At 39.2% G+C, this 15,917-nt stretch overlaps 1 protein-coding gene across 1 annotated transcript in view; it reads left to right on the top strand.

The window, feature by feature from the left end:
* The window catches only part of cdc73 (cell division cycle 73, Paf1/RNA polymerase II complex component, homolog (S. cerevisiae)), a 287,498-nt gene that overhangs the window by 183,067 nt on the left and 88,514 nt on the right, over positions 1-15,917 (top strand). The window contains exons 12-13 of the mRNA XM_059984716.1: positions 8,292-8,327; positions 8,589-8,676. Coding sequence (XP_059840699.1) covers positions 8,292-8,327; positions 8,589-8,676 — 124 coding nt within the window. The remainder of the gene's footprint in view (positions 1-8,291; positions 8,328-8,588; positions 8,677-15,917) is intronic.

Below are 15,917 nucleotides of genomic sequence, written 5' to 3'. Positions count from 1 at the left end.
CATTTCCAAAGCTGCAGCAAAATTTTTAATCTCTCTCATACTCTTTGCAACACTATAAAATGGGAATAAAATTGATCCAAAATTATCTCCTACTGAAATGTCTCATTTACTTCTAGATTTGGAAGGTAAAGGTAAGGTGTGCTGGTGTGTATGTCACATAGCAAGAAAGACTACTATAAATAACAGGCTCCTAACCCATTAAATGTAAGAAAATTGTAGGCCGTAGTCGCGCACAACGCGCTACTAAAGAAGCACATGGAGGCAGAGAGAGCTGAACTCAGAATGCCTTTACTGATTCAAAATTGCGCACTTAAATCTCCCCTCCCATGGGCCCCTGCGACCTGCAGAGTGGATGTGACGTCAGACTGTCCCTGTAAGGTCCGCCCCGAGTTGGTAGTTCGAAATGTGCTACCACGTGTCTGCCCGCAGCTCCCGATGGTGGTTCGAGTCCCACGTGTGCGGGCCGCCACAAGGCTCCTTTTCTGCACATAAAGTACATATTGTCCCATGAGCATAGGCTTTCATTCTTCCTCCTGTGTGCTGATTTGCTATCACCTTTGATTCAACCAGCAGCAGTGGTGTAGTTAGCAAAGTTAAGTATGGCATTGGAACTGCATAGCTTCACAATCATAAGTATAGAGTAAGTAGAACATGCGAGTTAAGAACACAGCCTGTGGTGATGTTAATTGTGGATTAGATGTTGCCAATCCAGACTGACCTGTGTTTACAAATGAGGATCCAATTGCACAAGGAGGTATTGAGGCCTAAGTATTGAAGCTTATTGATTAGTTTTGAGGTGGTGATACTATTAAATGCCATGCTGTAATCAGTTAAGAGCATTCTGATGTATGCATCTTCGCTGTCCAGATGTTCTGGGGTTGTGTGAAGAATCAATGAAATGGCATTACTGTGGACCTAGTGTGCTGGTAGACAAATTGGAGTAAATCCAAGTTGCTTCTCAGGCAGGACTTGATATATTTCATCACCAATCTCTCAAAGCACTTCATCAAACTGAATGTAGGTGCTGCTGGGCATTTCTCATTGAGGTAGGTTACCACGCTCATCTTAGACGCTGGGGTGATTGAACCCTGCTTGGATCAGGTGAATGCCTCAGACTTCTGAAGCGAGAGATTAAAGATCTTAGTGAACATTCTGTTCAGTTAATCAGCACAGGTCTTTAGTACTTGGCCAGGTAACCCATCTGGGCTGGTTGCTTTCCATGGGTTCACCCTCCTGTAGGATACTCTCACATCGTCCTCAGAAACTGAAACCTTTCATTATTGTTAGTCAAAGCCAGCATGAAGGGCATTGAGCTCATCTAGGAGCAAAACCTTGTTGTGACCTACGAAATATCACTTGCTTTCATTTTGCAGGGGGTGATGGGATTCAAGCCCCGCCACAGTTGTCCAGCACCCTTCTGTGATTGTAGTTTCGCCTGGAGTTGAGACTTTGCATGTGAGATAGATTTCCGGAGATTCTACTTGGACCTCTTGTATTTTACTTGGTTGCCAGACCTGAACGCCAGTGATCTGGCCCTCAGCAGATTGTGGATCTCATGCTTTATCCAGTGCTTCTGGTTGGAGAAGACTGAATGATTTTGTCCAGATGCACTTACCAATGACTGTTTTTTCAAAGTCTGTGACAACTGTGGTGAATTCATTCAGATCCACTCCACTAACTCAAACCACTCCTCTGCCTCCTGTGACCATGCATTATCATTACCTTTGTGTGTTGCTCTTGAGCCTCTGTATGTATGCAGGTAGGAGGAGGAGGAGGACAGCAGATTTCTGATTTCACTTGTACATATTTAATATTTTTCATTCTTCTCTGCTTGTTATTGGCTCTACTGCGTGCGTATATATAATTAGCATTCTACAGGCTTGTGTTTGATTTTTACAGATCTGCTCTTTTTTTTAAATTAAAGCATCCTAGTTTTCTCACTCTAACTCCCATCTGATGATGTATTAAAGCCAGGACGAGTTTTTTTTTCTCAGACAATTTGGAATTAGAGAATTTCAACCTTCTGTGCTACAGGATTTAAGTGAGACCCTCTCTCATTGCTCCCCGGCTGTGATTTCTGCTTTCCCCTGGCTCTTTGAGCACATATTCAGCTAGCACCTATTACCTTCTAGCTTTTCTTCCTCTCCATCCCCAACCTATTTATTCCATCTTCTTCCCCCTTTTTTTCCCAGTCATGATGAAGGGTCTCAGCCTGAATCATTGAATGTTTATTCCTTTCCATAGATGTTACCTGACCTGTTGAATTCCTTCAGCATTTTGTGTGTGCTGCTCTTACTTCTTGTTTAGGTGCCTAAAATTTCTCACTTGGTTTGGGATTCTAACAAGCTCTTAAGTCTTTGTAACCATCCTGCCAATTACACAAAATAGATAGATTCTAATGTTTTAATTCAAGGTATTTTCAGAGGTCTGGAAAGAGGCATAAAACTTGTTGCTTCTTGATTGTTTTATTAAATGCTAATAGAAAAAAGAAAATTGAAAATGGTCAGTAACAAGAGAAAAGGCAACTGAATTAAGGGAGAGGGAAGCAAAAACAAAGCAGACCAAAGATTAAATGATTGCAGAGCGTGAGATCATCTCTTTTTATACCCCAGAGAGAAGGAACATTCCATTCATGTTCTTGGGTAAGAGTTACCCTATTCAACTAATGCAACACCAGAAGCTTCCAGAGCTTTCCAGAATCATACAAAAATGTAACCTTTAGGGGACACACTGAACAACTGCATGTATATACTTGTTACTAGGAATGTTTATATATGTGTGTGTGTGTGTGTATATATATATGTATTATAGATATATATATATATATATATGTATTATAGATAAGCAGTTATATAAAATGCAAGCAGATAATTAGATGCTAAGCTGCAAAGAAAGTAATGGTTCAACAGTCTTAATGGATAGATACTTTATTGATCCCAAAGGAAATTACTATCACAGTAGCACTTCAAGTGCTCAAATATTAATATTAGAAGAGAAATAGAAAGATTAAAAAATAAGCTACCTCAAACAGTCTTAACGGGTGGGGTTCATTACTTCCCCAGCTGTAGGTCGACTCATTATAGAGCCTAATGACTGAGGGTAGGAATGACCAAGTATAGAGCTCTTTGGAGCAGCGGTGTTGTCTTAGTCTGTTAATACAAGTGCTCCTCTGTTCAGCCAAGGTGGCATGCGGAGGGTGAGAAACTATTGTCCAGAATTGCCAGGATTTTCTTTCGGGCCCTTTGTCCTGTTACAGCCTCCGGTGTATCCAGTTTGACTCCTATAACAGGGCCAGCCTTTCTAATCAGGCTATTGAGCCTGTTGGCATCATCCATGTTGATGCCATTACCCCAGCACACCACTGCGTATAAGTTTGTACTGACGACAACAGACTGGTAGAACATGCAAAGGAGAGGCCTGTATACTCTAAAGAAACTGTCTCCTCAGGAAGTTGAGGCGATTCTGGTCCTTCTTGTACGTAGCCTCTATGTTGGTGCTTCACTCATATCTTTCATCCAGGTGCACCCCCCAAGTACTTGTTAGGTCCTCACCACATCCACGCCTTTGCCATCAGTAGTAGCAGGGAGCAATACAGGTTTAAGCTTCCTAAAGTCTATCACATTTTCCTTTGTCTTAATAATGTTGAACTGCAGATGATTAGTTTGCACCATGTGGCCTCCACCAGGGCCCTTTATTCATCCTCCTGTCTTCTCTTTATACACCCAACTATTGCTGAGTCATCAAAGAATTTCTGCCGAGGACATGAAGTCCAAGGAATGCAGGTTAAACAGGAAGGGAGCCAATACAGTCCTCTGTGGGTCCCCAGTGCTTCTTATAGCCATGTCTGACACACAGCTCTAAAGCCACATATACTGTGGGGTACCAGTCAGGTTGTCTATTGTCTCGGATACAATGGAAATGCTGACTTTCACTGAACAGAGCTTTTTCTCCAACAATGGAAGATCGAGGGCTGATTTGACTAGGGGTAGGAGGTGAGCCAGGATCAGCATCTCTGGGGTCTTCATGATGTGTGAAGAGTCCAACAGTCTGCAGGTTTGGGAGGTTCTGTTGGAGTATACAATGTACATTGCAGCTCTGTGCTCTTGTAATGTAGAAACTGTGCTTAGATTGGTGAATGGAATGCTATTTCAATGGACTGCCTTATTCTTGCTCTTGAATGTGTATGGGATGCACTTTCCAAAAATTGAAGAGCGTTCCATCACACTCCTGACTTGTTCATATATTATTAATATTATTAACGTAGGCATGGGTGAACAGGGTCTTATTCCAGTGTTTTTAGATAACACGAAAGATGGCAATGAAATAAACAACAAATGTATAATAGATTTCAAAAGATCATACACTGGTGAAATGGCCAGAGAAGTGATTTGTTTCAATAAGAAGAATAAGGAAATACAGCACACATTAAAATGTGCAATTTTATATGTAAGCAAATCAAGGGAATTGGAAGAACAACTCAAAAGGTAATTAAATATGTTTATGTATTCCTGTCATTTTTAAATAGACATAGGAAAGTTATGCTAAACCTTTGGGAAATTTCTGTTAAACCTCAATTATACATTAAGTCTGTGAAACATACTGAGATGCCAAGGCCTTGTTGAAGGTACAGACTAAATTTTCAACATTGATAATAGGGATGAGATGCTAAAGTTTTTTGAGATACTTGAATAAGTTCTTTTGCTTCTGAGAGCAGATTATGAGGAAATCTAGCATAGATGTTTAAAATTCTGCATGTGTTTAATGAAAAATTAAGAAGCACCTTTCTAGTAACTCAAATATTCAGCAGCTAGAGGCGATAGAATAGGACTAATTGTGAAAGGAATTGGATAAAGCATCAGGATATCAGAAGGTTTGAAGCCCAGAGCAAGGCTGGCCCTCTTTTTAGCTCTATGAGCTTCTCTTTAACATCCATCAGCTGCAGAAGTTGACTCTGCATTCCTTTTATTCTGTCATGTCATCTTTTCTCTGAACTTTGGTTAGGATTGTGATAAACATTTTAAAACTGTCATGTTTTACTTGAAGAGCTTACAGAGAATTACTTTACAACCAAGGATCTCAGCTAGGTGTAAGAACCGACTTCTAAAATTCAGCTGAATGAGGTCCTGTGCTGCTGAAGGAAGGTTTTGTTAAATGTGCCAAGTAGTACCTGACGTGTTTGTAACACACTTGTACAGAGAGGGTGCAGCAATCAGCTAATGAACGTTTAGCAGTGGTTGAGTGAAAGTTTTTTTATGTTGTAAAAATATTCTTGGTGTTAAATTTTATAGTTGTCATTTTGTTAGGAAAAAGTGAATATTTAGACCATCCTATGAAACCCACTTTTATCTCATTTCTACTATTTATTATGAAATGTTGGCATACAATTTAGTTTTGCAGTGTTAAAGCCTAGAAGATTAGGTCACTATATGCATATTGTGACCGTATTAAGATTGAACATGCATTCAGACTTGATTCTTGTGATAGCAAAAGTTTCCATAAAGTTTTAACTATCATTAAACTAATAGGTGTTTTGCAAAATATTGTTCATCATTCACCATATATATGAGCAACCTACTGGTCCAAACTAATGGCAAGTATTCACACTTCTTCTATATGGAAGTGATCAATCACTGGGCTATACATGCCTGTCAGAGAAGTTCCTGACAGGTAAAGCACTAAGCTTAGACCAGGTTTGATTTGATTGGTGGTGACCTTGTTCATCATCTGATGTGATATGTGACAATGAGATGCTCTGCTAGTTTCTGATTTCCTCCCTGTTCCCCGTTTTGCTTCTATATAAAGGTGATGATTTGCCTTTGTGGATTCTGAAACCTCACCAGCTGGATGCATAGTGTTGTAGATTCGAGCAGGTGTGGGCTGATCTGGTCCAGAGCTAAGAAGAGTATGAGCAGGCCATCATTTTCAGTTTTACTTGTCTTAAACAAACTGACTTGCTCTCTTACACACATTGATCCAGACTCTCCCATTTGCTGTCATTTAACATTTCTGAGATAAAAGACAGAAAATTATAGCAGCCTGTATTACCTATTGTCTAGATTATTTTACTTAGCACTCAAAGACTTTAAATCCTTAAACACATTTTACTGATCAATCCTCTTCTTTAAGATTGCTCATCTGAACTTTTTTGAAGGAGCGTGAGCGTTTTTCAACTTGGTTCACAAACTGAACTGTGGGTTGGAAGATGACTTGGAAAGATTGAAGCTCAGAATAATGTTTGCTGTTTCTTTAGTAACATCTAAGAGACAAATGGCTGAAGAAGGAGAAATCTGATGGAAGGGGACTGGTTTCTGCTCTCTTCTTTTCCAGTCCTGATGAAAGTTCTCAGCCCAAAATATCAATTGTTAATTTCCCTCCACTTGTGTGGTCTGTCCTGCTGAGATCTCCCAGCATTTTATGTGTGATGCCCAAGATTTCCAGCATGCACATAATCTATTGTGTTTAAGTTTGGGGCAGCCATCTTCCATTTAAAAGTACTGAGCTAAATTGGTATTTCACCAATCTTTCAGTTTTACAATCTTGACATGAGTTAAATCACATTTCAGATATGTCTAATATTATTGTTTTATGCATTAGAATAGCTGGCCAGTGATGCAGTGGCCTTCAAGACAAGTGGTCCCAGGTTTGAATCTGGCCATCTATTTGGTCACTTTTCATCCGTGTTGAGTTGAGCGTCGAGCTAGCAACTCGGCCTCGTATGAAACAGACAAATGCTAAAGAAACAGCAAACTCGTCATTCTATGTGCCACAAGTTGAAGAGAGGAGCAACGATATTTTTGGAATCTAATATTCATTCTATTTCCTTTAATAAAATACAATTCTAGTCTTGTTTCAAAATATTCGCATATCAGCTGCACATACATTTGTTTTATTCTTTATAAAGATATTATAGTCGGCTCTCCTTATCTGTGGGTTCCGCATGTGCAGATTCAACCAACCGCAGGTCTGGAAAACCCGGAAGTTCTCTCTCCAGCACTTGTTGTTTGAACATGTACAGACTATTTTTTTCTTGTCATTATTCCCTAAACAATACAGTATAACAACTATTTACATAGCATTTAACATTGTATCAGGTATTATAAGTAACCTAGAGGTGATTTAAAAGTACAGGTAGTCCCTGGGTTATGAACGAGTTCTGTTCCTTAGTCCATCTTTAAGTCAGATTTGAAGTCAGAACAGGTACATCCGGTATTATTTAGCGTCAGTTGGTCAAACATTTTTCTTAGTATATATTTTACCTTTCTATGCATATAAAACGCTTAAGAAACATATGTATTTCAATAATTAAACCACTGCGTTGCTTTGTAATAATTGTAGCTTTCATCAGGGCAGTGCCTTTCACATGCTCCATTAAAATTGTTCTGATCATTGACTGACTGTAGCCTAATGCTTTTCCAATGACCGATGGCTTTTCACCTCTTTCCGATTGCTTTATTACTTCCACCTTATTTTAAATTGTGATCGTGATTATTCTCATGAACAGAAACACTGCAGATTCAGAGCTGTCCCGGGTCCGAAAGACCTCTTCTCTGAGACAGGTTAAATGAAGTCCAGGGTTCCGCTGGGTCCTTGACCAGTTGGGGACTTGAGCATCCTTTTTTTTCTATCCGCGGGGAGTCCCGGAACCAATCCCCCGCAGATAAAGAGAGCCGATTGTACATTAATCCTTTTCTAAATAAATACAATCTGAATTCTTCAGTCAATAATGCAAATTCTAAGTTCAGCCAATCAGCATCAGTGGATATTGTAATCCAAGTTATTAGAGGGATTCGCATGACAATCACATAACACATTTTGAAAGTTGTGTGTTGTACATCCATGGGTAATTTAGAGATGATTTTTGTATCACTTTTTTGGGATTTTGCCTTTTGCAGTACGATGCTTTTTGAAAGATTTTAGTGGCGCATTTTCTTCAAAATAACTTTTTTAAGCAAAATTATTTAAAACGTTGGTCTGATTATGAAAAAAATATTGAAGCATTCCTATTTGCAGTTCTTGTGCCTTCGTTTGCAGCACCGTTGAATTTTTCATAAAAGTAATTTGATTTTTCCACTGAGATGTCTGATTGTTTGGGGACTCATTCCTCAAAAACTAGACTATTAAATATATTTTGGTTAAATTTTGGAATATTTTGAGGCAAAAGAAGTAATGTGCAGAAGCAAATTTACAAAATATTTTGATTAACTATGATTAGATACTTTTGTAATGCAGTTTTACTCCATTAATCTATATATCATAACATTATCCTATTTTTAATCTTTGTCCACCAACAGTTTCACAAGCGAGGCCGCCACCAAATCAAAAGAAGGGTAAGATGCATTTGTACTTTATTTGCTTTAATTTGCACTTCTGCAGGCAAGAAATTTTGTAGTGAAAGTTTTCTGTACAATACTCTGCTTTAGAATCTGGTATAACAAATGGTAGAAGTCTGCATTTTTAAATTGCATGAATCAGGACAGTGTTATAATGGTGATTCAACATTCAAGTTTTCTAAAGAAAAAAACAGTTATTTTTAGTCACAGCTGTCATTGGATAGTAAAAAATCTCACATCGTTGTCTTTTCCTTCCAGGCTCTCGAACTCCAATCATTATTATTCCTGCAGCTACCACTTCTTTAATTACCATGCTGAATGCAAAGGATCTTTTACAGGACTTAAAGTAAGTTGCATAATTTGAGAAGTATTTTATGTTGTAAAATAAATCCTGAAGCTGTAAGCTGTGAAATATTGATTGAGTCTATATAAATATAGGCAACTATTATGGAATTCACACTTCAAATAAATAGAGCCTTTTTTCCTGAATCTATGGATTACCCAGGACGTTACTTTTGCATTAGGTTTCTTAACATTTTTATTATGTAATTGAGGAGTCAAAATAAAGATTAAGCTCCAGGGGAAAATAACCCAGAAATACTTGGAAAAATAAGTTGAATCTTCAGGTAAGTTGCGAAAAGTATGAAAACCAATTTCAACATAATTTTACACCATACTTTAAATCACCAGGTATGATGAACGCATGATTTTTGAAAGAATTTTTATACATTTTTAACCTAAAAATACAGGTATTTTTGATAGTATTCATGATGTGGATTATTTAAGCATAATTTATATTTCTAAGTGCTATAAAGAATACTAAAGTGTAGATGTAGTTCCCAAATATTAAATCTAGCAAATTAAATGAATTCTGGAAAGTAAATTGATGGATTTCTATGGAATATAATTGAAGGATGAATCAGCATGATTAATTGGATTGAATGAGCTTTAAAGTTACAAAAAAGTGTAACATGAATCGTCTGATAAGCTCAATTTCAAGATAACAATCAGGTCTGTACAGTTGACTTGTAAAGTATTACAAAATATAATGAGGAGTGCAGTGCAAAAGAAAGACTTAAGCCATTGAAGAGATAATCTAAATTGACCATTAAAGAATGTAGAAAGGATGTTTTCCCTTTAAACAAAGCATTTGTTTCTAATCGAGTTGATTTTAATATTTTAATTCAACTTTAATAGTTAATCTGAATTATTCAGTTTTGGAAGTGTTTCTTGTTAATGTTGATTATAATTACATTTATAATTACATGTATTTAAGGAAGTATAACCTAGATGTTGTTATCTGAGGACCTGTTCTGAGGTCAGTTATCTACAGTGGCAACTGAGTATTTCTCACAGTCTGGGATTGTATTTCCTCCACAGCTCTGCTCTATCTGCCGCAAGCATAATTTGCCAGTGGCAACCATTTTAATTCCTATTCGCATTCACATTCTGATGTGTTGGACCACGGCTTTCTCTTGTGCCAAGATAAACCCACTCTCGGGATGGAGGAGCAACACCTCATACTCTATCTGCCTAGCCTCCAATAGCACGAATATTGATTTCTCTTGTCCTATTGTATGTCTTATGGTCTTCCGGTTTTAAAAAAAAACCCCTCTCTTTCCTCCTCTTCTGTTCCCAACTCTGGCTTTTTGTCTCTTCTCACCTTCCCCTGGTGCCCTTCCTCCTTCCCTTTCTCCCATGGTCCACTCTTGTCGCCTATTGGATTCCTTCCTCTCCAGCCTTCTACTTTTCCCACTCACATGGCTTTACCTATCACGTTTTAGCTAGTCCTTCTTCCACTCTCACCACATTTTTAGTCTGGCATCTTCCCCCTTCCTTTTCAGTCGTGAAGAAGGTTCTTGCCTGAAAGGTGAACTGTTTATTCATTTCCATAGGTGCTGCCTGACCTACTGAGTTTCTCCAGCAGTTTGTGTATGTTGCTTTGTATTTCCAATGGCCCATTTAAGTATTGGAATAATAATAAACTGAGTATTTCAGCAATGGATACAATGCCATTAATTAGCAAGATACAAAGAAAGTAGTTTATTTGACAATGCAACAGTTGAGAGTTTAAGATGGGGACATGAGTGTGGCTCTGAGCATGCTTGAAGATCACAATGATCTCCTTGGTCTTCTGGGTGTGAAGGGTCAGGTTGTTGTCGGCACACCATGCGCCAGGAGCTGGACCTGGTGATGAGAGTGGGGGTGTGGTTGGACCCTCACTTGTCTCAGTCTTCTCAGAAAGTGGAGATGCTGCTGAACTTTTGGCTAAAGAGGGAAGGTTGAGGGACCAGGTGAGATCATCAGTGATGTGTATGCCAAGAAACTTGATGCTCCTTATTCTCTTCATGACAAAGCCTTTGATGTGCAATGGGGAATGTTCAGCTTGCACCTTCCTAAAGTCCACAGTTGTCTCTTTAGCCTTGTCCATGTCGAGACTCCGGTTGTTGTGTTTACATGACTCCACAAGCTGCACCACCTTCGGCCTGCTTGCTGTTTCATCATCGTTGCAGATGAGACCACACTGTTATGCCATCAACAAACGTAATGCAGTGGTTAGAACTGGATTTGGCATTACTGCCATGCAATAGCAGTGTAAACAGTAGCAGGCTGAGCACACAGCCTGGGGGGGTAGGGGGAGGAGGGAGGGGTTGCTTAGCATGATGGAACCAGAGATGTTGTAGCCAAAACTGGACTATCTGTGGTCTCTTTGTCTGGAAGTCCAAGATGTAGTTACAGAGCAAGGTTTTGAGACCCAATATGCACAGTTTTTCCCACCAGCTTCTGGGAATTATTGTATTGAAAGTGGAACTGAAGCCATTGAAGAGCATTCTGACATAGGGAGCAACGTTATGATGGTGGAACAGGACTGTGTAAAGGGCAGAGGCTGTGACATCATCAGTGGACCAACTTTGGTGATATGCAAACTGGCAGGTATGCAGTGTGATGGGAAGGCTGGTTTTAATGCAGTTTATGACCAGTCACTTGAAACATTTCATTATAACTTGGGTAATTGTCAATGGAGAGTAGTCATTGAAATGGGATACTTGGGCGCTAGGATGATGGTGGTGGCTTTTTGGGGATTGTGCTCTGATCCAGGGAGTTATTTAAGATGTCAGTGAGAACATCTGCTATCTGGGCTAACACAGTTTCTAAGCATATGACCAAGTGTCTTGACAGGCCATGCAGCTTGTGTGGGTTGACCCTGGCCTGGATCTTCCTCACATCAACTATGGCCAGACAATGCCTGCTCGTATGAGGGAGGGAGGGTCTTTCTCAGCGGCACATCATTTCGTGCATAAAAACATGCTTAGAAGATGTTCCGCCTGTCAGGTAGAGAGGTGTCACTGTCATTGACGTGCAGGGCAGTCTTACCATCTGTTATGGCCTGAATGCCTTATCACATGCACTTCGTGTTCCTAGTTTCACAGAGGCAGCTGTAGATTTTCTGTATGTAATCCCATTTTTGTCTTCCTGATGGCATTTGAAAGCACAGCTCTTGCTGCACCACCCTCCCAAACGGATCACAGCATATCGTTCTATCACCAGTGCCCAGAACCCTGTTATCAATCAGCACATTCAAAACAATCCTGTAACACTGAGGTCACTCCTGACCAAACTTTTTTTTTCCTTTGGCAACATGAGTGAATCTGCAGATGCTGGAAATAAATAAAAACACAAACTGCTGGCAGAACTCAGCAGGCCAGACAGCATCTATGGGAGGAGGTAGTGATGATGTTTCGGGACCCTCCTGATGACGGGTTTCGGCCCGAAATGTCGTCACTACGTAGAATTGGTCAGAAGCAGCAAGAAACAGAAAAACGAGTGGTCTATATCTAGAAAGAAACTACCTATTTTGGAACTCAGTGGATTGTAGTTAATTGGGACACATGGGGACCAGTTTATTTTGACCTAATTAAGCAGCTGACCAATTAGCTGAAGTTTTATGGAAATAGTTGAAAGGAATAAAAAAGACGAACTATCATTTCAGTGAGCGATCATTTATGTATTTAAATAAAATACTGACCACTTAGAACATTGCCAATACCTCTACAGTACTAGAAAACAGTGTATTCATACCAATTTGTTATTGATGGGGGAATTCATCTGCCAAGTTCTTTTGATTGACTGAAAATGAATGAAAACAGTGTAGTCACCTAGTGCAGATAATGACTGCCTTCAGGCAGCGCTTTAGATGGTAACATCTTCCAAATCTTCATTTTTATTGTAATACTCAAAATGATTGTCAATACCTTCAATTTATTGTAGTTCCTACCTTGTTAAAGTAGTAAAATTGTTTCATTTTCACTCCTGGCCATTTCTGGCATCTCCAAGCCTGAATGCTTAGAACTGCAATGATCAAAACACTTGTGAATTGTCTCACTGTTCATTTCTCACCATCTTTCAGTGACAGACGTCACTGCTGTTTGAACATAGGCAAACACAACTGAAGCTATTTAGAAATTGTCCGCTGTAAGCACTGTGAAGGGTCTAACAGCCAGCTAAGTGCATGTGACTGATGCTAGTTTGAAACTGGCAACAGTCTGCTATCCTAATTAAGTGGCATAGTGTCTCAAATAAACAGCTGCCCTGATTAACCAATGGCCCGATTAACTGAATCCACTGCATATTAAAAAGAATTAACCAAATTTCTTTCTGACCTGCTTCTATCAGCATTATTTTATAGCCCTGTCAGTTAAGGAAAGTTGCTGTTGATCAGTGACTTTTTGGAAGCTGTTATAAGATGTGAAATTATCACAAGGTTACTATTAGTTGGTAATGTGTTTCAAACATTATAATATTTTTATTGACAGCATATGTGAGGAAGATCACATATTGATAATAAGGTGTATTGTGATGTCATTACAGCAATGTGTAAAGAAGTACATGTCTATATATTGTATCTGTTACATCCAGGTAGTCCCCGAGTTACAAACGTCCGACTTACGGACAACTCATACTTACGAGCCGAGGAAGGAGAACATCATCCGCCATTTTAAGTCATTGCTGTTGACACTGTGTTGAATGTTTAACTTTGTATTTGGCTTAAATTTTTCTTAGTAAGATTCACTCTTGACCCTGCCGCCACCCCTTCTGGTTGGCTGGTGGCGCTGTGAGATCAGCGTTGAGCTCAAGAACAGAGGTTCCCGAGTTCGATCTAGCGACAGACCGCTTCTGTGCCAGGTTGATGTTGAGCTCGCAGTTTGACCTCGTAAAAAAAATACACTGCCACCTCCAGTTTAAATTCCCACGTGGAATATTGTGGAGGATCAAATACTCAAACCCAGCACAGCTCCCACTTGTCCCATTTAGCTTGTCTTAGTGCAGTGGTACTTAGGACCCAGCGGACCTAGGGAGCCTGCAAAGCTTGGGACCTGCCACCCGCAGTGTTTCTGTTCCATTGACGGGAAGCGATCGCGATTGAAAATAAAGTGGAAATAATAAAGCGTTTGGAAAGAGGTGAAACACCATCGGTCACTGGAAAAACGTAAAGCTACAGTCGGTCAAAGGATAACGGATAAAGTGAGAATAATGGAGCATGTGAAAGGCCCTGCCCCGATGAAAGCTACAATTATTATTATTAAGCTACACAGTGGTTTAATTATTGGAATACATACGTTTCTTAAGTGTTTTATATGCATAGAAAGGTTAAAATATATGCTATATACTAAGACAAACGTTTGACTAACTGACGCTAAATAATACCGGATGTACTTGATTCGACTTATATACAAATCTGACTTAAAGACGAACTCAGGAACGGACCTCGTACGTAACCCAGGAACTGCCTGTATAGATATATGTCATATACTTGAAAACATAGGTTAAGGAATAGTATAATACTGATTACTTGAATGAAATAGACCATATAGCCATCACTTTGGTACAAGTTCATTTTTATATCTTGGATATGAAGCCTTGATGTTTAGTGAGTAAATTAAGCTTGGTTGGCATAAAAAATTAAAGAAATTCAGGGAGATTTAGCCATCTGGCCTGTCAAACCTACTCTATCAAGCAACATGATCATGGCTGATTAAGCTGTGGACTCAACTCCATCTACCCATCTTGTCTGCTTAACTCTTAATTGCCCAACAGTGCAAACATATATATTTAATGAGGTAACCTCTACTGCTTCTTTGGGCAGAGGATTCCACAGATTAACAACTCTCTGGGAGAGCAGTTCCTTCTGAGATCTGTCCTAAGTTCTGTAGAATCTATAGTATTAAACTTAAAACAATACTTATGAATCAGTTATTAAAGCAACATACCATCTCAGTATGACAGTTGAGATCAACAATAATATTATGTATTAATAAATATAATGGTGTAACTAGATTGTGCTGCAGTTTGGAATGGAAATAATTCAGAAAATTAGTTTACATGGCATTGATAAATGAAACTATTGTCTTGGCAGAGTTTATAGTGCATGTCGAGATAAATGTCATGATATTTCATTAAAAGATTAACATGCAAAATGTGCATTAATGTTTTAATCAATACACAATCTAATACAGTTTGATTTAGATCATTAAAAAGATTTTTTGAGCTCTAGTTACGGAGTGTAGCAGATTCATATCTACTGGAACATTTTACTTGACAACATACAAATAAATGTTTAAAATTCTAAAGGCAAGAACAGACATTGGAGTTTCTTTTTACTTTGGATGAAATTTATTTGCTGAAATGCAAAATCAGGTTTTGGAAGCTCTTCTATTCATTGTTCTTTTTGGAGATGTTACAGAAGAAATCTGATGCATAGCATCACATTTAGTGATCTAGGGGTTTTTAGTTATATGTGACATAAAGACTCAATAGGTAGTCAAACTGGAATCAGTTTTGTTTCTGCTTGAGTGTGACTTGTTGCATCCATTTGTCTGGTAAAGATCTTAAAGAAATTGTAATTTACCGATGCAAATTAAACTTTAATGCAAACTGTAGTGTTTAGATTTGACGACTAGTAAGTATATATCTTCATACCAGATATCATTTAAGAAATTAATGATACAAAGGTCAGCAAAATAAGGAACATACATTAAAAAGCAGGGTAATAATATCTTGATTTTAATTGTTTGGTACTTGGAAAAAGGGGAAAACACTGATGTCCCCCCTCACAGTCCTCGGCAGCCCTGTGTCCACCGTGGAGAACTTCAGGTTCCTGGGAACTACCATCTCTCAGGATCTGAAGTGGGAGCAGAACATCAGCTAGGCCCAGCAGCGGATGTACTTCCTGCGGCTCTTGAAGAAATATGGTCTGCCTCAGGAATTGCTGCTGCAGTTCTATACTGCAGTCATTGAGTCTGTCCTGTGCACCTCCATCACTGTGTGGTTTGGAGCCGCCACCAAGCAGGATAGAACCAGACTACAGCGCACAGTAAGGACTGCTGAGCGCATCATTGGAGCCTCCCTGCCCTCTATTGTGGACCTCTACTCTTCCAGGTTGAAGAAGAGGGCGGGGAACATCATAAAGGTCTCCTTCCATCCTGCACACAGACTGTTTGAACTGCTTCCGTCTGGTAGGCACTTCAGATCCCTCCAGACTAAGACTAATAGGCACTGGAGAAGTTTTTTCCCTACTGCGGTCACTTT

The sequence above is a fragment of the Hypanus sabinus genome, chromosome 11, assembly GCF_030144855.1.
Source record: "Hypanus sabinus isolate sHypSab1 chromosome 11, sHypSab1.hap1, whole genome shotgun sequence".
Classification (NCBI taxonomy): domain Eukaryota; kingdom Metazoa; phylum Chordata; class Chondrichthyes; order Myliobatiformes; family Dasyatidae; genus Hypanus; species Hypanus sabinus.
This window is presented reverse-complemented; position numbering and strand designations above follow the sequence as displayed.